Raw genomic sequence first — 27,063 nt, forward strand, 5'->3', positions numbered from 1 at the left:
CTCACGCCGTGCGGGGAAGGGGCAGCGCGCACAGGAGCCCCGCGACCCCGGGGACAGCACGCGGGGCCGCCGCTGGTGCCGGTGAAATGAGGACAACAGAGCGGCTGAAGGCAGCGAAAGGGGAGGAGGCAGGATCGGGCCATGCGGAGCAGCTGTGGGGTGTACGTTTCTGTCCAGGTGGGCACTGCCGCAGCCCTCTCAAGCAGAGGTTTTTGTGCTGCCATGGGAGATCTCATGCACTGCCAGCCTGCACTTAGACTCAAGTGTGGACACAACGTGTCCTTATCATCAAAAGACTGGATGAAAAGCAAGCAAGCAATGCATAAAGAGCAGACTGACAGCTCATCAAGTAAAAGCACTGACCCATCCCCGCTCCCTCCCCCCAGCAGACATCATTCTGCACTTAATCCCCAGATGGAAAACAAAGAGCATTTTCCCCTCTTTTTCCACCTTTCCTCTTTGCAGGGTCTGCTTGTCCTGCACCAGCGTAATCTGGCTTCACCATGGGTCTTACAAAGACAGTGCAGACGAGCACTTGATCGCATCCAGACCAGCCAGGCAGAAAAATGAGGCAACAATACTGATTTGTAACGAAACTGACTTTTATATAAATTATAAACCCATCCAGTTTAAAGCAGTTCAGTTGCAGTTGTGTCACTTAAGTCTGTAGAAGGCTGAGGCGTACATATCTCCTACAGTCATAAATTAACAATAATCAAGGAAGAGGAAGTTCAGATAAGGCTGCAAATACAACAAAAAAAAAATTCCCTAAGTTTACTAGCCGTTAAAATAAAATCATGATTATCAAGGATTGCAAAATATAAATGCAAATTTTGAACAGTTAAAAAGTACAAAAATGATGGACAACACAAACAAGCATTGTACAGTTTGTCCTGTGTGTAGACAAAGCAGGGTAGGAGATTTCCAACCTTTATCTACATGAGACACTGATTTTAAGCTGAGAGGAGTTGAGGAAATCTGTAAAAGGATCGTGGCTCATGATCCCAGTAGTATAAAAGCAGTATTTTTTCAGTCTGTAAACAGTAGTCTTGGTAGCTTCTTCTAGGTATGTTTTTCAATTCATCACCCAAAGAAAATCCAAAACAAAAACAAACCCTAAGAGTGGAAAAAAGGGGAACAGCAGCAATGGGTTATAGCTTGAATTTCTTACCAGGTCCGTGTGGGACGTATTCTGGAGGGGAAATGCTCTTTCGTAAGAAATATATAATATATTTAACTGTACACAATTTATAGGGGGAGAGAAATTCTCCCTCAACCAAGCCCCCAGTCAGTCAGTACGGAGTCATTTTTGTACAGTTTCCTCCTAGAGAAACTACAGCTTGGGAAGAGATGGCCTCTGCTTTTAGAAAACACCGGGTAATCCAAAAAGTTCTGTGTTTGACAAGGTTGTCATTCCCAGTGGCTGGAAGTGGAAAGAACAGCAGCTGGCACTGAGAACAGTCAGTATTCCCTGTGCTGGAAGTGAGCGAGCCATGGTTCCGTCCTGTCCCAGCCCCTGCCTCAGATGACACAAGTCCCCCCAGCAGTTTCAGTTCTGCTTTCAAAGGATGCAGGAAACTTTTTTTAAACCCAACTTCTGCTTTCAGGCACACAGGAGGATTTTAAACGCTTGGTTCTCTTAACCTGAAACCTCACTTGCATTGTCACCATCACTTATTGATACGACTGAGTTCAACCTGGTGTAGCAGCAGCGGAAGGCAACTCCAGCCTGGATCAGCCCTGGACCGTCCCCTCTGTGTCAGCTTTGCTGGTGTTTGTGCAAAGCCCTCTGGAACCAGCACTGCTGTGGGGAGGGAGGGGACAGGGACAGCAGCACCGCCACTGTGTCCCCGTAGCTGAGAAGGGCAGTGCCCATTTCTGGCTCAGGGCTGCTCTGAACTGCACCACCTCAGCACTGGGGCTGTTTTCATTCACCCTACACATCTGACAGCATCACCTTCACTCACCAGCCTTGCTTTAATTTAAGGAGCATACCCTTCTTTCAAAAAAGGTATTTCTATACAACATTACAGTTCTGGGTTTTTTTTCTTTTTCTTTTTTTTTTTTTTTCCCAGTAAAAGTATTACTATAAAACAGACTTAACACATTTTGGTATTCCTCCAGCCCAGAGCACTTACCAGACATTGTGATTCAACCATCAGGACATCCTTTACAATTTGACAACCTGCAGACATTCTTCTTCTTTCCCTTTCAGGATGGGGTAAAGCAAAACTAAATCCAGCAAGAGCAGCTATGGGACTTTTTTTTTTTTTTTTTAATACAGGGGATTTATTAAAAAAATACTCTCATCAACGTTCTAGCATTACTAACAAAACAGAGGAGATGACAAAGGCAGTCAGCTCTTTTCAAACTTTAAATCTAGACTCGGATACCTGCAGCTCTAAACCAGGAGATGAGGAATCTGTTGAGTCTGACCTGTCCCTTGTATTGCAGGTACACGAACTTTTTTTTGCCTATCAATTTTAGGCTGCACTGCTCTTTGAACACGAAAAAACCCAGCAGAAATGCAGATTCTGTGGGAGTGCCTATCAATTTTAGGCTGCATTGCTCTTTGAACATGAAAAAAACCCAGCAGAAATGCAGATTCTGTGGGAGCAGATGATATGGTCACACTTTCTAACAGAAAGCTTCATGAGCCAGTGCTTGGATAATCAAAGTTCAAACTGCAAAAAGCAAGCACACAGGTACAAAAAGGATCTCAGCCTCAGACCACAGCGGAAGCAAAAGTTACCTCTGCCAACTTAAAACCAAAGCCAATAGGATTTCATTTCTATTAAAATATTGAAGTCTTAAAGTTTCAGTAATCTAAATACACTTTTTTAAAAAGTCATGACATTGCTGTTTGACATTAAACTGACAGGATACCAGCGCAGTGTCACACTTCACTGCAGCCATTATATACAAGGTCTCTGGTTTTGTCTTTTTTTTTGCTGAAACACCCATTCCCATCTCTCATTCTCTCTGAAGTCTGCTCCTCATCACATTTGCAGAAAACAACCCGTGTGCACAGACACCTCCTCCCTCCCACTCTCTCCTGGAGGAACCTGCCCCAGCTCTGGGCACAGATGATTCCTAGCCCACCATAGAGGCCTCACCTCTCCCTGATGGACCAACACATGGAATTCTGTCAGTAGGACCAGGTGGTTTGCAGACAAAACAGGCAGTTCCAAGCTGGGCTCAGTTCATCAGAAGCGGCTGAACGTGGATCTACAATTCCTGCATTTCTAAGGCAAGGACCATACAAAAATTATGAACACTGTATGGTGATGAAAATATCCTTGGAGATAGATGCTTTACACTGGATTGCTATTGCTGCTTCTAAAGACCATCTCCAGTTGGTTCTAGAGATCAAAAGGGAAGAAAGTGAATTTTCTCCTGCTGCAATATGCTTATGAACATGTATAAAAAGTGGTCAAACCCCGGGAAGGGTCCCTGCTTCTCATTTATGTACAATAATTTAAATCAGCTCAATACATCTGTAATACCTAAAAAAATTGTTTCATGATTTTAAGTCCTTCATGCATTATGAGGAAGTTCTGGATTAAAGTGATGGTAGAGTGGATGTTGCTTCTGTCTGGGACTCTGGTGTCACTCCCCTGTGGAGTCTGTCAGGGATGCATTGCTCAAATCTTTAGTTTTTTAATGGTATCGAGTCTCTTTTTCAGCAGCTCTCCAATTTCCTGAACTGAGTGATGGTAACTGCTCTGGACCTTCCCTTGCACAGTCTTTGTAAACTTTTTTTCTTCCTGCAAAGTATAAAAGAGAAATCACTCACTCCACAGCAATTGTTTAAACCCCCCCTTTAAACTTTCTCCAACGTCTCAAACACCAAAAGGAAATTCCTGAGGACCACAGTGTTTGCACAGGGAATCTCTTACCTGTAAAAGCAGAGTGTCCTTGAAGGACAGCTCTTCAAGTTTTAGTGCAGTCAGAATGATTTCAAGCCCTTTGATATGATCTATTACATTGGAAGTTAATGTCTGGAGTTCAGTTACATAATCCAGGAAATGGGTAAATACAGGTGGCTATAAAAACAAACACAGATCTTTAATTTATAAACACACATTAATGTCCACTTTATGTAACTCACTTTGTAATGTCTATAATTCTCTTCTTCCCACCAGTGCTAAACTATAATTTACCCACCCAGATAAACACTCCCAGCTGACAAGTTTACTGTGGAGCATTCCAGGCAGGAAGTTCAGTGACACTCTGAACTGTATTTCCCATTCAAAAGCTGTCACATGATGTCACATATGACACGTCACCACTTGATTTTAAACAGCCAAAATCAGCCCCAAGTAATCATTACCCCACATCAATCTCCACAAGTTTATGAAAACCAGTTCATGTTATCTATCCTGATTTTTCTTTCAGTATAAATAAGCTGTGTTTAGGGGTGGGAGAAGAGAGAAAGAAATATTGTTTGTACCATTGCTACACTGCTTTCTTTTTTTTTCTTCTTCTTTTTTTGCAGGTTGGATTTAAAAGGTCGGAGGACACTGTCACAGTAACTCGATACCCACAGGGCAATGGAGATCGTCTGGAAAAAAGGTACAAGTATGTTCTAAGTTACATTTACAGGAGGCTTCTGAACTCATTTTAGTGTTCCTGGTAAAACTCAGCATGATTAAAATGTGCAACAAAATCCGCGTTCCCATGAGTGACTGAGATCAAACCTTCACTGTGTTTTAGTCCCAACATTTCTACCTCACAGTACTCTCAAATTTCTAGCTTCCAAAGGAAAAAAAAAAAATACCTCAACAAAGAAGACTAAATTTTCTAGCAGGTTTGGATGAGTTTTCAAGGTGCCATCTCTGACTTCAATCAAATCACCTTTACATTTATTGAACAAGTCTGAAAAGTAAAAAGAAAAGCCTTGTTTAGGATGAAGTAGATCATCTTAAATGTGCATTTTCTGTACAACAGGTATCTGAGGGTAGCATGCGGAACTGTCAGGGCACTGACCATTGAGACAATGAGTCCTCTCCATCTCCTCTGGCTCATTACAAATATTTCCACATCCCTGATGAGCCCCCACTGACCCAAGCACCAGGAGAAGGAGCTGCCCAGGCTGTGAGATAAATGCACTGAAGGGCACAGCACGTTCTGAGCACGCAGCAGCTTCAGCACACAAGCCAAGGGCAATCCCAGCCTTGTTATGAAGCTCTCACAGGGTCTGCAGATGCATCACCACAGCCCATCCCTGCAGACACTCCACAGCCATCCTCAGACAGCCAGGAAGCTCTGCCTTAGTGCCTGCTCTTTGAAGTACCATTTACCTGTCAGTCGTTCTACTAAAGACTTGAAACTATTCCCTATTCTTTCCTGGATTTCTGCGGAATCTTCTGGAAAAAAAAAAAAAAAAAAAAAAAAAAAAAAGATACTCTACAAACTTCTGTATTTTCTGCTTCCAGAACACCAAGAGGCATTTAAATGCAGTTTAGTGTCAGTAGTCAAAAGTAAAGGCAACTGCTTTCAAAGAGAAGCCAGTATTACATCAACATATACTGTACAAAAATGAAGACTTACATAAAACATTAAATGAAGGCACTGGCTCTCAGATAATTTAGTGTCAGACAGAAAATTAACACACAAGTAACAGTTTTGAGTCCACATCCTCCAACGCCCAGCAGTTTTCAGACTAAACAGAGACATGTGGCTCCCTCCCACCACACACCACGGCAATGTGGTCAAACCCCTGCCCCAAACACTTACCTAAGCCATTGGTATCTAGTTCATAAATATCACTAACAAGATAAAACAAGCTAGTCTGGCACTGACAGCTGCCATTGCTGAAGAAGCCAGCCATTCGGGTAGGAGGAGGGCCAAGGACAGGATACTAGGCAAGAAGCAAAGAAAAAGATAAAAGTGTTGCAGCTTTTCCTCATCCCACCCAGTGCCTGGCTCATCTCCCAGTCAGTCACACACCACAAACCCAGGGGCAGTTAAGGGCACTCTGCAGCCTGCACGATGCATTCATGGTCAACATTTGGGGAGAGCTTTTGTCTTACTGGTACCTGGATTTTTTGTTCTAGAAACTTCTTCCCTGAATCCACTGCTGCTTCCAGCTGCTGCAGTAGGGCTCGGATCGTGTCAATCTTGGATGAGACACCGTTCTCTGCAGTCTTTTCAGAGTTCTTTGGTTGGATGGTGTGACCAAGAGTTGGGAGTCCGCTCACCAGCCTCAAAGTTAAGGACCGGATTCGCAACCACAGGGTTTCCTCTTCCAGGGAGAGCTTCCGATGTTCCTCAGAAATGTCCCTAGAGAAAGGCACCAAAGCTCTTCAGGCAAATGCTCCAGGCACAAAAGCCTACCCAAAGCTCTCCAGTTCTGTATGAAGAGGAAGGAGTGGTCAGAAATTCAGAAAACTATTAATATCTAAAAGGGCAGTACTGCCAGAAGTGGTGGATGGTGCTTAAGTCAGCCAGCCCAGGGAACACTGAAATATGGGAATTACCCTGGAAGGAATTTCTTTGCTATGTGTGAGTTGAAGTTATTTCTACTCACCTGTCTTTTGGATCCCAGCTAAACAGGACTGTCAGGTCTCTGTTGTCTCGCAGATCTTTCCATGGAATGTCATCCTCCTCTGGGCTCAGATTCATGGACTTTATACTTTCTTCTAAACTGGTTGATCTGTAGGTAAGAACAAGCAGCACTCAATCAAACATCTGATCACTGCAAAGGGAAAACAACTCACTAACAGACCATGTTGTGTGCACTGCTCAGCTCTTCCCTGTGCCAGGAATGTGACACACATGGCACTGACAAGGATGTGAAGGGACAGCAAATCAGAATCACAGAATGCTTAAAGTTTAAAAGTCCTTTAAGATCACCAGGTCCAACCACCAAGGCAGCACCACCACCATGGTCACCAATAAACCACATCCTCAGTGCCCTCCCACACGTTTTCTGAACACTTCCAGGCATGGTGACTCCACTGCTTCCCTGGGCAGCCCGTTCCAATGCTTGACAACACTTTCCATGAAGGAATTATTTTAAACCTCCTCGGTGCAACCTGAGACCATTAAAAGCAGAGTGAAGCTTTAGGGGCAGAGCTTCAACTCCCAGGTTTCTGCAGGTGCAACTCCCCAAGGTCCCTCTTGGCCCGTGCTCTGCCCATTCCCAGTTTTCCCCTGCAGGAGCTGTACTCACATATTTGCTTCAAGTAAGAGGTCCAACAACATCCGCTCGGTGCGAACCTGTGCAAAGTGAAGGGAGGAGTTCAGCCTGTTCCTAAACGCGATGAATTCCGGGATCTTCTCGAACGCCCCGTACTTGTAGGCTTGGATGATGTATTCTGAGGTCTGGAACACAACACACACCAGCCCTCATTAGTGACTTCCCAAATTAGGAATAACCAACAAGATCACTGCCAAGAAACTGCATTTCTGTGGTTTTTATGAGCCCAGAGGTGCAGGACATGGCAGATCTTCAATCCCTGGGAGAAGTTTGCACTTCTGCTTCTCCAAGTCACCCCAGCAGTTTTGCTACTTTAAATTGGGAATGCCCAGATGCTCCATGGGCAGTGAAGTTTAACAACCAAACCAACACTAAATGTTGTCACCACAATGAAAAATACTTCACAGAGATGCTTCTGGAAGACTTTTTTTTCCTTCCTTTTCCTTTTAGATGCATGACTAAAACCATTCAATCATCATTTCATGGTGAGAAATACTTCCAGGCAAAAGAAATATATCCCAGATTTTCTGGAACTGACTTGGATGTGCATCACATATCACCACAACATAGATTTAAAAAAAAAAAAATTACTCACACAATTTTTGTTTCTCTTTTTTATTAAAGTTTTGAATATAGCATCACACAGTGTGTACATAGCACAACACAAACACCAAAGGAAACTCTCAGGGTCGATGGGATATTTTGCTTTCCCTCTGATGAAATGCAGCAATACAAGGCAGGCAGCCAATATTTCACTTCAGTCCAAGCAATCTCCAAAAAAAGACATTTTTATGATGAAGGAGCCCCAAACAAGCAGTATTTTAGTGAAAATGTCTATCTGTAAACACAGAGTGAACTATTTCTGCTCCCAGCCATGAGGAATGGCTGAGTTTTTACATCAGAATTAGTCCACAACTGAGAAATTCTGGCAAATCAAGTATTTTCTTCTGAACAAAGTTATGAACTGCACTAAAGATGAGAGGCACCAAAAAAGGCCTCCACTTAACTGAATTCTGTATGGTCCTAACAGACTCAACCTGTCTGGAAGGCTCTGAGAGACCAGAAGGCAACACTCACAGAACCAAACCACCTTTCCTTTCCCTCCAAACCAAGAAAAGTCCTCTAAGGAGTTGTCTTTATTCTCTTTTTTTTTCCCCTAAGTAATTTGGTTATTTGCACCAAATGAAAAAAATATGCCAAATATTCAACAACATACCCTCTGATCAACAGCCTTGCAGAAGTGACTGTCAGGGCTATGGGCTCTAATTCAACTGCATCCACGTGGTTTTAAAATCCCCCCAGGACACGGTGGAGTGGTTTGCCTGCAGTATCTGGAGAGATTAAAGATGGATGGACACAAGAAAATTAGAGAGATTACTAGTGATTCTGCATAGCTGAAGGAGGACTATCTCGAGGAGGATAAAATTGCCTTTTTAGTTTTGGCCAAATATAGCAATGCTGCCTTCTCTCTCCTCCCTGTCCTTGGCATCGTCTCCCAGAGCAGGAATAGTGGCAGGATTGCACAGCATCCCACATGGCTGTTACTCATGGGACCACTCTGACACAGGATTCACGTCAGGCTGTGAAGTTCAGCAAGTCAGGAGAATGGATTTATCCAAAGCAAGGAGCCTGATTCAGGAGCTCTATTTTTATGCCAGACCACTTGGTTTACATCCCACACTTCCTGCTCCAGGCAGAGTCCCACACACAGCTCTGTGCTGTGACATTCCAGCTATCTCAGCATCGACCTAGGGAGGAGCAGGCAGCACCAGAAATCTGTAAAAAGGGAACTTTTAAAGGATAATCCTCCTTTAACACAGCAGATATGGTTACAAGGCTTGAGTGGGAGCTGCCTCATGAAGGGGCAACCCCAGCAGAACCGCAGCAGTCAGAAACTGGGAGCAGATCCTGACCTTGTGACATGTTTTATGGCAAGGAATCCTTCTTCATCCCCACGCCTGTCATACCACCATCCTCAGGGAACAGCACCCTGAACTGAGCCTTCGCCTCCTGCAATTCCCGGTTGCAAGAACTGCTTTAGAGGCATTTCCCAACAAAAGGATCTTAAGGAGACAACCACTGGAAGTGTCCAGAACACAGGAGAGATTTGGCTACCTGAGAGCAACAACAGCTCATGGTCCTTTGGCTGCAACACTGTCTCCAAGACAAGATGTGAGGGGGCTCCAGAATCTCATCCTCATCTTGTCACATGAGGAATTCTGTCCTCCTGCTGCACCACTTCTGCCCCTCTTGAAATTCCAGTATTTTAAGGTGTAGGAGCAAGGCAACATCTTTTTGGGATTTCTGGAACACGAGTTGTGTTTTCCTGCCAACAGCACCTGGAATGCAGCCATCACCATCCATGTACAGATGTTGAGCCACTGGAGACATCCAACTCTTCTCTGCCACAAGCACCTTCATTCATGCCACAGAGAACAACCTGCTCCCAAGGGAACCACACCTCAATTGCTGCACATTGTTTTCCATGGAAAGATGATTTCTTGATGCTTTACAGCACAGCATTCCCAAGGAGAGGAATCACATCCAGAAGTTTTTTCAGTTAACTTCTCCACCTGGCGCCCAGCAGTCCTGGGTTTCATTCAGACAGTTGGTTCCAGGGATGTTTTTCATTAACATCCACCAAAGGAATTTTAAATGAGACTGAAAAGTTACACCTCAGTTAAAAAAAAAAAAAAAAAAAAAAAAAAGCTGTCTGGATCCAGGGCTTCACTCCCAGGAATCCAAAGCCTCTTAGCAAGCAGAAAAAAAAAGAGCAACTGAGGGATGCAGAGCAGAGCGAGCTCCCATCCCATTGTACAATCCACGTGCATCCCTCAGGAAAACCTGTGTGTCAGACACAGCTCACAGAACTCAGCATGTACTCTCCAGGCACAGGGAAATGGCAATGGGAATCCTGTACACAGGAATCACCTGGGCTGCCAACAGAGCAAGGCTGCTACTTCTGAGTGATTTCTGTGTGAGCATCTTTACTACTCAGTACAGATAATTCCCGTGGTTTTTATCTATTGCTGGCATAGTGGGAAAGCAAATTGTGTGACTGCAGAGCCTCGGGAGCCAACTTAGCCAGTGACTGACTGGCAGATTTACAACTGGATTGCACCTTTGTTTCTTAGAAAATCAAAATAATCTTCTTCACCTACCTCTCAACAGTGCCCAAGGTGTAAAATTTAAATACACAGGATATATTCTCACTCCTCAGAACGGGATGGTCCCTTTAATGTGAAGTGCACCCCCCACCATCCACTAAAACACACAGCTCCAGTGATTGTAACATAAAGGACTCATCATGTGCCATCCCCATCCTGACCCACCATCCCTGGCTGCTCTAGAACTTTCCAAAATGCCAGATTTATGACACCAGCACTTATTTCCACATGACATTCCACTTCAATTATTGCACAAAATCACAAGCATTAATTTAAAAGCAATCCTACCTGTTTTACGAGGAGCATTAAAACTGGCTTTAATAGAAAGGAAGCTGAAGCAAAACCTCAGGTAATAGAAAGTCACAAACTTGTAGTAGAAAATGGAGGTTGAAGCAACCTTTTATTACAAAGCTGCACCTACCACTGCTCTTTGTTATGTTTTAAACCACAACATTTCCCCAAGCCTTGCACAGGGCTTCTCTAAGACACTTTGCTGTGTTACAAAGTTATGGGGGGAGTTTCTTTCAACTTACATCTTTCTGGTTGGAGTGGAAAAACCTGAGTGCAAAGTTGCAGGATTGGGAAGCAGCAGCGTAGTGGCCCAGGGAGCCGGCGTAGCGCGTCAGGAGATAACTGCAACAAACAGCACGAGGCAAACGTCAGCCACTGCCCTGGCAAACAGCTGCACAGGAGCCATCTGGGCATTTAACAGCATTAACAGCACTCATGGGCAAGTTCAGGCTTTCAGTGGAATGAATTCTCCGTTTTTTAAAAGCAGTATGTGAGGGCTTAAGAGTTCTGTCTTCACCTCAAGTGTGCAAGAGCTGCTCAGTGAGATACCCCCAAACACACCAGCCAAGGGCTTTTGGTGTGTTGGCTTTTGCTGGTGCTCCCAGGCTTTGCTGAGCAACAACCCAAGCTGGAACACCAAGCTCTGCCTGGCAGCCAGCCAGCCATTCCACCAATTTCCTTCAGATTAATTAATACCCTAAAAAAATCCAACACACATCAAAACCACATGGGGAAGCTACCCTACAAAAAAGGGGAGCATGCAGTGGATGTGCCTCCCAAAATCCCAGAACACTTTACACAACAGCGCGCGAAAATGTGACAGTCTGCTGAAATGTGGATGCTGCAGCTGTCAGGATGGGCGGCAGCAGGACTGATTATTCTCAGTATGTACCACCCACCCGATGGTGTCGTGCTGGATGTGCTTGGCGTCGAGGCTGGAGTAGAGCTCCGAGACGGGCTCGAAGGCGCCGAGCCGGCAGTAGATCCGGATGAGCAGCAGCTTAAACTGAGCATTGGAGGGACTGTGAGACAGCCCTTCCTCCAGGAGAGTCAGGCACTGCCACACGGCCGCCTCTTCACCTGGTGACAGACACAACACAGGCAGGTGTGAGCAGGGACAGGCGCCGAGCACCCCCGGCACAATTCCCTTCCCCATGTTACACAATGCTCAGAGCGCTGCCTGGGATTTCAGTGTGCAGATGGTCCGATGTAACACCTGCTTCAGCACTCCAGCTGCTCCCTGAGGGAATGATGGGGGAATAATCCGTCCCAGGGAATATCTAGCTCACATCTGCACAGAGCACACTGCAAGCAAAGTGACCTTCCCTGATGAATCCTGGACTGTTTGGGAATTCCAGCTTGCACACTGCAAAAGAGCCAGGAATTCAAGAGCCAACATCCACCTTCCTGCCAGGAACCTGACCATGGATTTACTCAGGTTAAAGACCGAATCTTCCTTGGGAATGACAAGGGTGTAACAGGTAACTACAAGGAAGGGCAGGAATATACACGTGAACGTCCCACACTGGACACTGGCATTAAGAGACTTAACACAAGGAGCAGGGGTGGAGCCGAGGCAAATTTAATTCAGGGAACAGGTCCCAGCAAGTCTAGAAACAAGGAATCCAAAAGGCAAAGTATATCAGAAGAGAAAGAAACACTCTCAAAACACTTCTGATATCAGAAAGGAGCTGTCAGCAGAACTCATGCAAAGGGAGAGAAAAAAGGAATTAATCGGAAAAATTAAATCTGTTTAGAGGTCAGTGAGATTCAGATCGGACACCAGCTGATCAGAGGGACTCCTGAAATACCTCATATTGCAAAAAACAACCCAGAAAGCTCCAGGCCTAACAAGCCATGCCAGGCACTCACTGGCCACAGGGACACAGTCTGCCTTTCGCAACCTCCTGCAGAGGTGTTAAGCAAGGCACAGTTTTGGGAACGTACCTTCCAGCCACAGATCAAGCAGCAGGTGAACTGCAAGCAGGCAGTAATAATCTGAAAACTGCAATTCAGTTTTCAAACAAGATTTCCCTAAAAAGAGAAAAAACCAGTTACCCCTTGAATTAGTAACAGTGCTGCCAGCTGATCTCACAGTCACGATTATTGAGTGGCACCACGATCAGAGACAGCACCACAGTTTCATTTATAAACTCAGAATTGTCTTAAAATCCAAACAACTGTACACACCACTGAGTGGCCTTTGGGGCACTTCAAACACTGACATCTGCTGAAAGAAGAACTGACTCCCACAGCTGCAAGATTTACAAAATAACTCCTGATCACCAATGTGTCCTATGCACACCAGTGAGAAAACCTGGCTTTGCTTAAAAGCACAGGCAATTCTGCAAAGTACAAACATACCATCTGAACTACCCAGGAAAGCCTCATTTAAGATACACAACTGAAAAGAAAAAAATTAAAAGGAACCACAATTCAGGGAAGGTGAAGGGTAGAATCAGAAAGGACAAAGCCAAGTTTTACCAGCATTACAGATTTTCCTCACCGAACTCCAGCCCGTGGCGGTACCGCAGCATCAGCTCCCGCACCACCGCCAGCTTCTGCTTCTTCTCCATGGCGTGGTAGATCCCCAGCAGCCTGGAGAGCTGCACCACACACAGGTGCTGCTGCAGGGCCTTGATGTCACCAGGCAGAGCCACCTCGTTCTCGGCCGCCGCCGCCAGCGGGATCACGTCCAGCAGCTGCCGGATGAACTGCACGAGAAACACCAAAGCAAAGGCTGCAGCGCTGCACCAATGGGAAGCAGCATTTCCTCCCTCCAATCAAGCCAAAAAAGCAAGGTGGAAATATCGATGTTGATGTCACACTGAATCAGTGGTTCAAGAGCAGCCTTTGAGATTTTTTTTTTTTTGAGTTGCACTCAATAGGTTTTCTTCAAGAGCAGCCTTTGAGATTTTTTTTTTTTTTGAGTTGCACTCAATAGGTTTTACTAAGTTTCATCAAACAGATGGAGGGAAGAAAAATCAGAGGCAGGTTTCCAATTCATTCACACTGCCAGGGAGTTCAAGCACCTGTTAACATTCATGGTAATAAGAGGCATTAAAGTAATTAGTTACTGACAGGCTTCACAGCACACTTGTAGGCAATGGTGGCTTTGCAGTGTTACATTTTCCCTCAGCTCTGAAGTAAAGTGCAGTACTCAGTGAGGTCATCAACTCTGATTAATGACTTCTTTTTGGAATTAAGCTGTAAGAAAAGCAGCTTCTCATTGTTTAGTTTTAATGGGAGACAGAAGACTCCTCACAACACACAGGGCTGGGCAGCAGCTTCTTGCTCTAAAATCCAACAGTTAAATTTGAGTTAAAGCCAATGAATTCAGCTTTACTACACTTGGTATTGACATGTAAGAACTGCATCAAATGCAAGCCTGAGGCAAAAAGCTCAACAGCCAGAGAGGAGCAGCACCAAGCACAACACACACCACTTCCAGTTTTCCCAAAGAATTTGATGAGTGCTGTGTTGACAGATCTTTTCAGTTTGAAACTCTGCCAAGCTGAGCAAGGTCAACCACATCACTGGCTCTACTCTCCAATTCACACCTCTAGGAAGTCAAGGTTGGTGTCATGACCATTATTTCTGGACTATTTCACATGTCTGTGGCCCAGCAAGATCACCACAATCTCAGCTACTGAAGTGGAACTCTCATTTCAAAACTCATCAGCACTTCAGCACCACGAAACCTCCTCAGCTCCTCGTGTCCTTGACCAAGTTAAACTGCTGCAGATGCTGCTTCAGGGACAGCCAGAAAACTTTCCAATACATCAGTTTGACACTATATATATTCCAGAAGACATTCAGTAAATCAGCACCAGTTTTAAGGGCAGACAAAGTTTTAGAGTCAGAGTCATGGTTTTACGAGCACTGTGACAAAACTGTAGTCTAAACTATTATTAAACATAGTTTTTTCACCCCTAGTTTAGAATTTGTTTCCTGGAAAGTTAGGATGGAAGCTGTTCAGTACTTCAGGGCTCCCTTGCAACGGAATCACCATTTCCAGGACTAGGATTTCAGGATCCTGCTGGCCACATTTCTTGCCAGTGGGCTAAAAACACACCTTTAAACATAAAACATCAGCAACACCCCTCTGTGCCAGAGCCACCAGTCCCATGAGCAGTGGGGCTGTGGGAAGAGCTTGCATTAGGAGTCAAAAAATATTTTAATAAACCAAGAGAACCTCTCCACCTACACTTTGTTTACCAACATTTTATCCCCAGGCTCTGGCTGATCCCAGATTCCCTGCCTTCCCCAGCGCTGAGCCCTGGACACAATGGCTCAGACAAACACTGGGGTGAGTGACAGAATTCCCAGCTGCTGAAGTCACTCTGGGCTGCTCATGACTCTGCACAAATGAGCTTTTCAGTTCCAGAGAGCTGTTCAGAAAGAGGTTCTGGAAAAAACTGCCACAGGTGCTTCCACGACCCCCGGAGTGGGGTCAGCATGTCCCTTCTTTGGCACTGCCAGAGCCAAGCAAAACATCTGTGACACCTTCCCTCCATTAAATGAGGGGGCAGCTTTTTCCCATTAAACAGGTAACTTTGAGCTCAAAGCACCCTGCCACCTTGAAAAATGGAAATAAAAATGCCAAAGGAATACAAGATCAGAGACTTTGCAGGATCAAACTTAGCTTTAACCATCCAGTAAAAATCCTCTGAATGAAACTTCTCAAGTGTTCAGATGTTCATGATTATTTTCTACAGCATAAAGAGTTCCTGAATTTCAAACAGAAATTAAAAAATTGGTGTTTCCAGTCTTTTAATATGATCCACAGGTATTTCATGATAAAGGGACCAGAGCGCAAACCACCACTGCAATTCCTGCCAGCACTTCTTCATATTCCTTACCTTTGTGTATTGGCTGGGTGGAAGGAGATCCACAAACACTTTGAGATCAGTAAAACAGCAGGGCTTGTCCCCAAATTTTTTGAAGTATTGGAACATTAGTTCCTCTGGATCACCTAGGAAAAAGGCCAGGTCACCTTTTTAACATGCTCCAGTACAAGTGGAATCTGTAAAATCACTATGAGAAATCTTTGTTCATGCCTTTCCCCCCTCACCCCCTTCAAGATTACAGAGCAATTTAGAAAACAGAGAGCTGCACTACTGCAGATTTTAACAGAGGCTCAATGTCTCTGGTAACCAAGGACACATTAAAAAAAGCCCAAGAGCTTCATTCAAGCTCCTTTAGCAGATAAGAGCTCAGCAATCCAAGCAGGCACACGCAACCTCCGCTTATCTCACCACGGCTTCTTTTGGGATGGAAAAACAAAAGGAATTAGGAAATAGCACAGATGTTGCTCTAATCACATCCCTTTCACTGATTCCCTAAATGCCATTTTGTAATGCAGGTTTTTAAAAAGCAAAACCCAGCAGTGCTGCCATAAAAACTTAAATCAAAAACCCACCCAGAGATTCCAGTGTCAACAGCAAGACTTTCCACCAGGAACACAATGTCAGTGACTGGATGCTCCTAGACCCCAGAGGTCATTTTGAAAACTTCCCTGCTGGCTGTTCCAAGCCCTGGAGCAGTCTGGAAATACCTGCCTTTTCTCAAAGCTCATCTTCCAATGCTTTTAACATTCTTTACATACAGAACAGCAGGTATTTTTTCCTACTGAATACTGTATTTAACTCAGCGATTCAGCAGAAAGTTTGTTCCAAGTTTGTGCTCTCTCCCCCTCTCTCCAAGGGACGAACAGCCCCACTCCTCACCAGGCAGGGGCTCTTACCCAGTTTGTACTCATCGTTGCAGCCTCTGTGTCGCAGGCGCCTGATCAGCTCCAGTTTGGCCAAATACGGTCCCCGGAGCGGCCGGGAGCTCTTGGACTCCTCCGTTATCCTCTCCTCGATGAAGTTCACAGCCTGCTCGATGGAGCAGTGCACCTCTCCTTCCAGAGAACTGCAAGCACACAGACAAAAGGTTCTTGGAGAGTTCCCACTGATAACACACGCTCAGCACGCTCCCAGGAGAGGGAAATGATGGATTCTCCAACTCAATTGCCACAGAAAACATGAGCTGGAAGAGTTCTATAATGAACAAACTGCTTCCATAAGCTATTCCCAACCTCCACATAAAAGCATGGAAAACACACAAAAAAGCAGGGAAAACACATCATTTGGGCTCTGACATCAAGAAGTCACTCTAATATTGAATATATGAATCCAAACAATTTGCTCTACCACAAAGGGAAAAGAAATCCACAGCAAAACTCTCAACTTACTGCTCTTCCTCTGCTGGAGGCGTCCAGGATTCATCAATGAGTTGAAACACTGAATCAAAGTACGTTATATAAAACTGCCAATCATCTGAGCTGAAACAAAAATCAGGCACAGGACAAAATTTAGGGAATTGCCAAAACAATTAACAGTTAAAAACTTCATTTCTTGCCAAAGCTAATTAAGGAATAGCACAAAATCATATTACAGAAAAATCCCAACTGTAATCATAAAAATGTTTCCCCTTGAAAAGGTCTCAAATCTTAGGAGCACCCTCATCCTGAATTTCTGGAAACATATTAAGCAAAACCATTTCAATTCAAAACTGAGGCAAGCTACAAACTCTCCTCGTAAAATTCACATTCCAGTCAGAGCTCAGCAACATCCCCACAAAACGTGAAGGCAGAAGTTTCTCTCCTGCATTTAACTTATGTCCAAGATGAGAGCACAGCTAAATTCAAAAGCAAACACCACATCTCTCCTGACAGTTCTGAGACAGATTTGATCACACTGGAATGTTCTGTCTCCTGATGCATCTGTTCCAAGCATTACACGCATTCCCCGTGATAAAGTCTGGCCAAGTGGGAGAAATTTAGATGTAGAGAATTAAACATAAATCATGGACAGGATGGGAACTGCAAAGTCAGAGCTGGACAATCAGCACAGAATTTAGAAATAAGGAGGTAAACAACTTTTTATTGCATTAATGTGTTGCTAAATTCTGCCTGAAAAAGCAGCAGCTCCAGTCCTGACCCTGACTCTCCCTGTGACCGTCACCATGTCTGGCTTTGGAGTGCAATCTCTGGAAAAGCCTCCTGATAGCCTCCTATTTTAACCACAAAAGCCACCAAAACAAGGCCATTCCCAACCAAGCAGCGATTTTGCTCCATGTTTTCAGCAGGACTGCAGGAAGCCCCTCTCACTTTTTGAGCAGCAGCCTCCTGGCCAGTGCGTTGCACTCGGGCCACCTGTGCAGCTTCTTGTACATGGCCATGCACTTGTTCTCCCGGCTCTGCAGCTCACTCGTCAGCTTCTCTGCAGCAAAAAACACAGAAAGCTCAGCTCATCCCTGCATTTCTTCCCTACTCCTTGCATAAACCTTCTTATTCCAGCCCAGCACCAAAGCACCAAGTGTAACACAGCAGCAGGGAGGCCCTCAGAGGATAGAAAGATTTCCTATGGAAGCCTTCATATCCCAATTGCAAGTGCATTTTAATCTTCAGTTAAACTCCTCTAAAATGCAGATATTGAAGACTTTTCGTTTTTGAAGATAGCAGCTACAACCAAGAACATGATCCCAATTTGCCACTGCAAAGCTCAGCACTGAATAGTGTTTAAACACCATAAACAAGTGGATAAAACCAGGTTGCACAAACACCTCCAGAGTTTACACTGAGGTTAAAATTGGTGCTAAGTCAGGCTTCCTAAAATACATATATTTTTGAAGCAGTGCACGAGTCTGAAGCAAAGGGGAACTGCTGTATTGTCCACACAACTCTGATTTATTAAAGAATCAATTACCTCCAAGTTTTCCCCTCACAACATCTAAGGCTTCCTTGTACTTCTCCAAACGTTCCAGGATCATGTAGTACAGTTCCACCTTAAAAGAAACATTACACTGCAATGAAACTTGCCAGGAAAATCATACCCAGGTGTGCCAAAAAAGCAAATAGGGGATACCAGGCCTGCAAAGCTATCTTTAGTATCCCAAAGGGTGCAACACTCAAATTTAGGTCTTTTTTTCCATTCTTAGTTTTCAGGTTTTTCTTGGGGCCTCCCAGAGAGCAAAGCACTTCATCAGTCAAATCAAACACCAAAAAACTGCCTCAGCCACAGCATTCCAAGGCCCTCCTAAGCCCTGCTTTTGGTTTTCCTTCTGTCCCCTACATTCACATTCAATTCCAGAACATTGTTGATTATTTTAAGTTTTCCAAGGCAATCGAGTTCCCTTAACAGTGCATTCCTCGTCTCAACAAAGTTCAAACCAAGCCTTACTTCAGCCTCAGCTTCAATCTTATCCTCTTTCACCATTTTTTCCACCATTCTCTCAGCAAGTGGCAAAAACATCGTCTTGGAGAGGTTTTCATCCTGTGCTGAGATAGACTGAGGAAGAGAGGGATTATTGTAACAGCTCAGCAACTTTCTGTGACGTCCCACCCACTGCTCTTTTCACTTTGGAAGAGGAAAAAAAAAACCAACCCAGGTGCTCCAATCACCCCCAGCCACCTGTTTGGAGCTGCCATCTGTGACCTGAGAGTGCAACTGCTCTGGGAAAAGGCAGCAATAAAATCAGAGCTACACAGAAAAGCTCATTTTTGATCAGATCAACCAGAGCCCTGCATGTCTGAGCACACAAACCTTGTGGTAAAAACATGCAGCCAGAACACTTTTGTGTTTTACACAGCACAGGATTTTAGAGAATATGATTAAAACCCTCCAAGCTTATTTTTGTTTGATTTTGTGTCTGATCAGTGCCCAAATGTGCTGCCTCAACCAGAATCAGCACAGCTGATCTGTGCCTATTCCTGCAGACTTGCTGCTAATTCCAGAGCTCTCATTTATTCCTTCCAAGAGCTTTTATAACCTCGTTAGTGAGGAACAATTCTGACTGAGAAACTGCAGAGAGCTGAGGATTTATTCATTATGTCCCTGCCAAAACGACAGGTGGGTATTAGTGCAGATGAGAGAATAATTTAAGCTGTATAAAGGTGGAAAGGCAGCACTTAAATTGGACTATAAAAACACCTCAGCCTTTCTTTTGGACCAGAACAAAAATGCTACTTAAGGAGGGCTCAGTCCTTCTCCCAACACCAGAAACAGCTCAAACCCACATTTTACCCAAAATCATCTCTAATATTTTCCCTCAGAATGTTTCTGCACCGTCACTGCCACTGCAGCAACAGTCAAACCCAACACTGTACACACCTGCATGATCAGGCTCATCACGGACCAAAAATAATAGGGATTTTTGGGAACAATCTTATAAAGTGCCATTCCAGCCTGAAAAACAGAAGACACAAGTTTCATCATTCTTGAAATAGAATGGTTTCCAAGCTCTCAAGATGGACAACATGGGATTAGCACATGGGAGGACTTCTCCCCAGCCGTGAGCTCTTCCCTCCTGACACACATCCCTAAGGAAAAGGGAGGCTGGAAATGTTTCCAAGGGTTTTGTGTAGGTCTGACAAGGAGCAGCAGTGAGCACTGATTGCCTACACAGATGACAGCTTTAACTGGAAGTGGTAACTCCAGGAGGAAGCAGATCTTTTCTTTAGGAATGAGGGGATACCTCCAGTGCTGAAGGACACACCAAACCCACGCCTGCCTCGAGGAACCAACCGCCCTTCAACACTCACTTCACACACACTCAGACCCCAAATTTGGGGTTGCCTCCACGTGCAAAGCAGGGGGAGAAAAGGTCGAGCAGAAAACTTGGTTGAATCCAAGCAGAGCCAAAGAATTCATGATTTTCCCTCACACATTAACAGCTATTCCCACATTTCCCTCACAGCGCCTGTACTTAACAAAAGGACAACAGTTTTACCCCTACAAAATCTGTAATTAATTTTAAGAAGCTACATAATAGTCTACACCACCACAGCTGGACTTTTGTGCCAATTCCCTGACTGCAGCTGGCATTTTCCAGGATTTTCAGCTGGAATACTCCAGAGCACAGGACACTGGGGTTTCTTTTCATTCCCTAATCAGTCCCCATCCACACTCTCTTTGCATCTCTAAATCCAAAAGCACAGGCCAACATCCCCCTCTGACAATGGGATATTGATAATATGATTTGATTCGACTGATACTGAAAGTGATAATTTAACGAGATCCACATTTTTATGTCATTTCAGACATACAACAGGTCACATAAATGTTAATTATTGTTATCTGTGGCATTTTTTCGTGATTGTGATCAGTCACATCTGAAGTTTGGGTTGTAACATGAACTTTGTCATTTCAGGTACACCAATAACTCCTTTTAGTTATTTAAGCCAAACCTGTGCAAAAATTCAAGTCACAGCAGGAACAAGAGGGAGTTTAGCATTTATTTCTTGGCTCTCTGTGCCTTTTTACACAGAAGAGTGAGCACACAGGCCTTGAAAATCATCTTCCATTTATAGGCATTCTCCAGGCACCTCATTTGGAAGGGATCAAAACAAACCCAACCAGTGTGACACTGTGCTGCCAACTGAGAGGGGGGTATCTCAAGTGCTTTTTAGTTTTATTTCACTGAATGACATCAATACAAGTTGTATTTTAGATGCTCAAGTAAGAGCGCGGGGAGGATTTATCTTTCTAAAGTTAACAGAGAACTAAGGAGGGAATCAGGTGTGAAAACATGGATCAGAAGCTCTTCCTAGATGTGTCTATTCCAGAATTCCTTTGCAATACATTGCCAATACAAAACCACAGACCAGTAAAAGGCCCAGCTTTCAGGAAAACTTTTGTCTTCAGACAACCCACCCCCTAAAATATGAGGTTTAAGCCTCTTTCTAAAAACCAACCAAGAGTTTAACTTCTGCATTAAGCCAGCTCAGCTTTTTTGGAAGATTACTCATAACAAGTAAATGAGAGTAAGAGAGAGAGAAAAACACACTCTAAACCATCCAGAACACAAGTTGTTGGTCATACCTGTTGCATCTTCTTGTATTCTCCAACCCTGGCATAGGCCATGAAGAGGTGGGAGTGATACTCTTCACTGTTGGGGACCTTCTTCACAGCTGCCTCATAAAGTTTAGTCACCAGCTCGGCTAAACCAAAACCAGATGCTGGAGTTAAGACCAACTTGGGAATATTTTAAAGCACAGCTCCCTAAAGAGCACCAGGGATGCTCTGAACAGCAACTCCTTGCACTCATCAGCCCCAGAAATGCTGCTCTGGCCCCCAAGCACTACAAACATCAGGCAAAGGAGAAAAGTGCTTTAAAAACTCCAAACAAACCTCAAAATAGACTTAAATCAAAACAGAGTTCAACAGCAGCAACTGAACTGTTCAGAAGAATTTTAAGTCTATTTTTAAAGTAAGTTTGTCTATTTTTGAGCATTAAACTGAATGAAGGTTTCTATTGCTGGCAGAATGACTGCTCCACGTGAATTATGTATCAAAACAAACACTTTCAGAGCCTAAGAGCAAATTAATTATTCTTATCACAGGTTTATTTATATTAATCACACCCTGCTATTTCCCAATTGCCTATATCAGTACTCTAAACAATTACTTCACACTATACTTTTTAATAGCAGGTCTACCATGACAAAATACTTCTGATAGTACAATATGCAAAACTTTCTCACATTTTCATCCTTCCACATTTTTTTTCTTACACAAACAATTGTAGCTCAGAGCAGTGACAGAAAACCAAATGTAATTTGTCTTTCACACAGTTTATACACCCCTGACACAGAGATATAAAACATCTAATTACAATTTTCTTGCAGGACCAAAAGTGGAAGTGCCTCACACCCACCAGCTCCTGAGTTACAAACCTAAAAGTTACAAAGCCCAGCTTAAATTTGTTAACAGTCACAGAGAGGCTCTTGTGCTTCACAGGGGTTTATGCTGAAGTCAAAAAATACACAAAAAATTTTGGTATTACTCAACAAATGATGCTTTAACTCCACAAACACACAAAGAAATAAACTGGGACAAAGTAAGCACTGCTCTTTTGCAGACTGATGCAAACACCCTTTTCTGGAGCTGTTTCACCCTTGATCATTTTTCCAGCAGTTCAACAATAAATATTGGTGGTACCACCCACCAAACTCCACAATAAACACTGGTACCACCACACCACACTCCCCAGGAAGCTGCCAGAAACAACAACTCTTCAAGCTGCAGAAAAGCAGGATAGAAGGTCTGGCATCTTTCAGAAAAGCACAGGAAACTTTACTCCAACACTGACATTTAGTATTTTGAAAATACAAATCACTGTGAGGAACCTGACAAAGCTGATGTGGTCAAACTGGGAGGTCAGGATTTCCCTCCTGTTTTTCACCATTTTCCTGAGGCCTGAACCCCTTGACTACATCACACCCTGTGGGATTTGTCAGCTGTCACTCTACTGACAACAAATTCCAGTCGTTTCCTTTACAAAAGTGAACTCCCAGGCTGCTGGATCATTATCAACACGCTTCATTTAGGACCTGCTACACAATCGTGTTCATGAGAAGCCTGAACGAGGGTTTTTTAGCTTTATGAAGATCACTAGAGCCTTACAGGCACTACAACAGGCATCACTTCAATTCCAGGTCTCTTAACAGTCTCTCACATACACAAATCCCGGATTTTGCACATTTCCCACCAAACTGTGGGGCACAAACCTTCTGGAAGAACACAAAGAGAGATTTTTTGGGAGAGGAACAAACTCACGTCTGTGCATTTCCCGGTAGAGAATGGTCAGTGCTTGCAAGGAATTATCATCTGTGGGTTCAAGTGCTGCTACTTCTTGTGCCAGGGCATAGGCTTCATCCTGCTTGCCAGTCCTCTGCAAGCCAATGGCCTTCAGCACCTGTGGACACAACACAGGCAGCTCTCAGAGACACAGTTTGCAACTGGAAACCCTCTCCCTCCTGGTGGGAACAGCTCAAACACCTCATTCCCTCTGCAGAATTCCAGGTTTTATTAAGCTTCTAATCCTCGTGGCTGGAGAGGAAAACTCCCAAATGCAACAGCATCAAAGAAGGGCTCTGAGTCCTTAATAAATGTTGAGGTTGCCCTGAGGCATCACCACATGGTTTTCTCTACCCAGAGGCTGCAAACTGACCTGTCCTGCCAATTTTCCTTAATTTTCTTTCACTAACTGGCCAGAGGGAAGTGACATAAATGAGATTCAGGTCAATGACACTCGCTGCAGCTTGGGGAAGTTTTCAAAATGTAGAAGTGGTGTGAAGTGCAGAGGGAAACCCCCAGGGAAATGAGAAAAGCAGAAAGAGAGTCACACATTTGGGAAAGAGAGGAAGAGAACCCCTTTCCCTCAACAGGGGCACAGCAAAGAGGATGGTGAACCAGCACAAGAGCAAATGCCTCCAAAATCATGGAATCCTGGAATGCTTTGGGTTGGAAGGGACCTTAAAATCATCCAGTTCCACTCCCTGCTACGGGCAGGGTCACCTTCCATAAATCACGCTGCTCCAACCTGGCCTTGAACAATCCTAGGGATAGGGCATCCACAGCTTTTCTGGGACACCTGTTCACCTTATTACATTTTCCTCAGGCTATTCCTCCCAAGGAAATGTTTTGATCCAAACTCCTACAGATGAGTATCCCAACCCCACGGCTCCAAGAGGCATTTTTAAGGCCCAGCCCACGTGCCAAGGTCACCTGGAGTGGTGCTGACAATCAGCTCAGGTGGGACCAACACTCCAATCCCTACCAGGGGGTCTGTACAAGTTTTCAGGCAAACAAGATACAGCTGAGCTGGAACAGAGACATTCCAGAGGGCTCAGAAATCACTGTGGAAGTTCCCAGAGAAAGGGACAGCAGAACATCCCGAGCCTCAGGCAGAACAAGCTCGGTGCCCCCCAGTCCCACTCACCTTGGCACAGTGAAGGTCCTTGTGCTTTTTGAGCAGTTTATCTGCTTGCTGGATTGCCATTTTATTATTGCCATTATCGAGATAATCTGCAGAGGAAGAGCACACACAAAATCACACCAGAACACCCAAGGCCATTCTGGAAAGCCACCTCCAATTTTACCATGGAGCATCTGCTGTCACACCGGCAGCACAAACCACATTTTCCCTGTGCAGTTCCTCCTAAGCCAAACATTCAGGAAACGTGTCATTTCAGGGATGAAGGATTCATCTCGTTGTACTGGTTTTAGTCATTCAAACAAGCTTTTGTAATTACTCCATACAGATCATTACAGCAACAAAAGAGACGCATAATAGAGAGGATTCTGCAGCAACAGCTCTTTGCTGGCAATGCAGCTCCAGTGCTTTAGCAGGAAAAGTAGAAATTCATTTGGTGTGTCTTTGGGAGACTTTCAATGACTTTTAACAGGCAGGAGGTTAGAAACCAAACACTCACACTCCAGCAAAGTGGGAAATACTTGTCCACAGCATCCAAACCTCAGGCAGAGCAAACCTGTCACCTTGGAGTATCACTACTCTTCCACCAGACTGGTTTTGAAGACACAACTGTGAAATATCAGTATTTCCTAGGGGGATATCCCACTATCAGCTGCAGAAAACCCATCTCCAGACCATTTTCTCCTTTTTTAGCTCGGAATTACAATTTTCAGATTGATCTTCATGTTATTATACAATGACAAGCAAGCAGTTTTAGACCAGGACATAACCCCCACATGCTCCCCTTCCCTCAAAAATTCCTCCTTCCTCACCAAACCCAGCTTTGCTGCCCCTCACGTGCCCAGGGAAGGGGCTGCTCACATTGCTCTGGCCTCTCTCCTGCCAGCTAATTGAAATTACATCACACACCTTTTCCTCATCAAAACCGTCCTTCCCATTTTGAGCCAGAACTCTTTTACTGAGAGGTGAGCCTTGGCAATTCTCGGCACAAATTGTGCATCTATTCTGATTTACAGATTTACATTCAACAGCTTCTATGTTTGCTCCCGTGGCCAGGTGGATGGTGTATATTTAAAGCACAGCTAATTGGGCTCCTGAGCCCATCCACAGCAAACCTCTCAGGAGGCAGTCTCTCCACACTCACCAAAATAAACACTGCTGCCTGAAATCCAGTTTGAAGCCACAAGACACTGTCTTCACTGGGTATTTTAACTTAGGAAAAGCTCTGTGTCACCTTTAACATTAAAACTTTGGGGGATTTCTCAGTGAAGAGGTTTCAAAGGTGTGGAACAGCACATCAGAGGCTTCTTGATTTAAGGCTCTGTCACCCAGTTTAGTGACACACAAATTATCCCCCACGCCGAGCTGCCTGTCTGGGATTAACAGCTGTGCCAAGAACATCTCAGCTTTGGGTGTCCCAAAGTAAATCAAATAACCCTCAAACCTCCCTAAACCACAGCAGAATGAAGAGATTGTATTTTCCTAACAAGTCAGGTTGTTGGAAGTCAAAGCAGCTTCCAAAGGAAATGAAGCTAAAGGAAAATAAACTTCAGCCTACGTTAGTCTGTAGGTGGGGATGTTCAAAGGCTGGAAATGCAACACCTGAACCTTCAGGTGAAGGGAGAACAAGTCAAGATCAAAGATAACCAGAGCTGTCGAGGAATCCTGGGGAACCACGGCACAAACCCAAGCACACTCTGAAATCCAGAGCCAGACCTTGGACCTCATACTGCAGCTCCCCAGCTGATGATGTGGGGAAGTTGTGTGTTTATCACACACTTTATTTTGGGTTCTGCAGCACCACAGCCTGAGTTCAAACCTTGCACTGCAGATAATCCTTCCCAGAACGAGCAGAAAGGAATTCTAAAGCTCTCCCCCAAAATGAACACGGCGAGATCCTCAACATCATCTACTTCAAAATCAGCCGAATTTACCCAGATTTTTCTATTAATACAATTTCTTACACAGGTTATGACAAAAATAACTGCACATCAATGAAACTGCCAATCACAGAAGGGGTGGAAAACTAAGGAAAAAACCTTAAAACCGTTACATAAAGACAAACTGCAATGAACTTGAGCACTTTTAATCGAACAAAAGCATCTTCCTCCCTTTTCTTGGAACCCATCACGGACTCAGCCTGTACTGCACCATCCCTCTGCCCCAGTAAAGGACATCCCAAAGCACGTCCAACCCCCAAACCAGGGCAGCGTCTGTAGGGAGAGGTTTTTATCCGTGCTGAAAAAGTTAAGAACGTTTTACTAAATCTCTATCAAATCTTCAGTTTTAGGGACGAAACGATACCGTAGCCCCGGGAAGTGTTTTCCTTTTCTTTCTCCCTATTTGCATAGAGCCAACCTTTGCCTACAACCTCTGAAGCAACCCCAACAGCACAGAACACCCTCGGAAATACCCGGGGACACCACAACACCGGACAATTCCTAAAGACACCGTCTCCTTCCACTTCTCTCCTGCCTCCCAATTAATTCCCCCAACAGCGTCACCGCTCCGTGCCACAACATCCAACACAACTCCGGGGCATCCGCGGCTGCTCCTTCAGGGATTAATCCACTCCCGGCTCCTCCGCAGCAGCGCAAAAAGCGCCGGCCGGGGTTACCTCGGCTGCGAGCGGCGCCG

The 27,063-nt window shown here is 44.5% G+C and overlaps 2 protein-coding genes across 5 annotated transcripts in view; one reads left to right on the plus strand and one right to left on the minus strand.

Annotated features, from left to right (window-relative positions):
• Positions 1 to 2,543: 2,543 nt before the first annotated feature.
• NAA25 (N(alpha)-acetyltransferase 25, NatB auxiliary subunit) lies at positions 2,544 to 24,549 on the minus strand. Of its 3 annotated transcripts, none has more exons than XM_017734856.1 (23): positions 24,433 to 24,549; positions 23,268 to 23,406; positions 21,531 to 21,649; positions 19,821 to 19,895; positions 18,891 to 18,998; positions 18,417 to 18,495; positions 17,819 to 17,930; positions 16,901 to 16,990; positions 16,409 to 16,578; positions 15,525 to 15,637; positions 13,169 to 13,376; positions 12,610 to 12,696; positions 11,562 to 11,742; positions 10,905 to 11,004; positions 7,178 to 7,329; positions 6,533 to 6,658; positions 6,042 to 6,285; positions 5,740 to 5,863; positions 5,304 to 5,366; positions 4,781 to 4,878; positions 4,454 to 4,564; positions 3,900 to 4,046; positions 2,544 to 3,767 (listed from the first exon to the last, which is right to left on the minus strand). In XM_017734856.1, exons 1-23 carry the CDS (start codon positions 24,490 to 24,492, stop codon positions 3,645 to 3,647), a joined length of 2,829 nt encoding a protein of 942 aa, XP_017590345.1. In that variant the 5' UTR covers positions 24,493 to 24,549; the 3' UTR covers positions 2,544 to 3,644. The 3 variants fall into 3 exon arrangements, with proteins under 3 accessions (XP_017590345.1, XP_017590344.1, XP_017590346.1); XM_017734855.1 differs by having other exon boundaries at positions 5,304 to 5,369; positions 24,433 to 24,548; XM_017734857.1 differs by lacking the exon at positions 18,891 to 18,998 and having other exon boundaries at positions 5,304 to 5,369.
• The window catches only part of TRAFD1 (TRAF-type zinc finger domain containing 1), a 17,544-nt gene continuing 8,347 nt past the window's right edge, over positions 17,867 to 27,063 (plus strand). For both annotated transcript variants that reach the window (XM_017734858.1, XM_017734859.1), the window contains exon 1: positions 17,867 to 17,914. In XM_017734858.1, the coding sequence (XP_017590347.1) occupies positions 17,882 to 17,914 (33 nt within the window). In that variant the 5' untranslated portion in view covers positions 17,867 to 17,881. The remainder of the gene's footprint in view (positions 17,915 to 27,063) is intronic.

This window comes from Corvus brachyrhynchos, unplaced genomic scaffold (genome assembly GCF_000691975.1).
Source record: "Corvus brachyrhynchos isolate BGI_N302 unplaced genomic scaffold, ASM69197v1 scaffold114, whole genome shotgun sequence".
Lineage (NCBI taxonomy): Eukaryota > Metazoa > Chordata > Aves > Passeriformes > Corvidae > Corvus > Corvus brachyrhynchos.

Coding starts and splice junctions, on each gene's coding strand:
- NAA25 (XM_017734855.1), bottom strand. CDS start 24,492: ATGGCAATCCAGCAAGCAGATAAACTGCTCAAAAAGCACAAGGACCTT. Junction 16,579..16,900: donor CCTCCAGCAGAGGAAGAGCA/GTAAGTTGAGAG, acceptor GTGTGCTTGCAG/TTCTCTGGAAGGAGAGGTGC. Junction 11,005..11,561: donor ATCCAGCACGACACCATCGG/GTGGGTGGTACA, acceptor TGTTTGTTGCAG/TTATCTCCTGACGCGCTACG.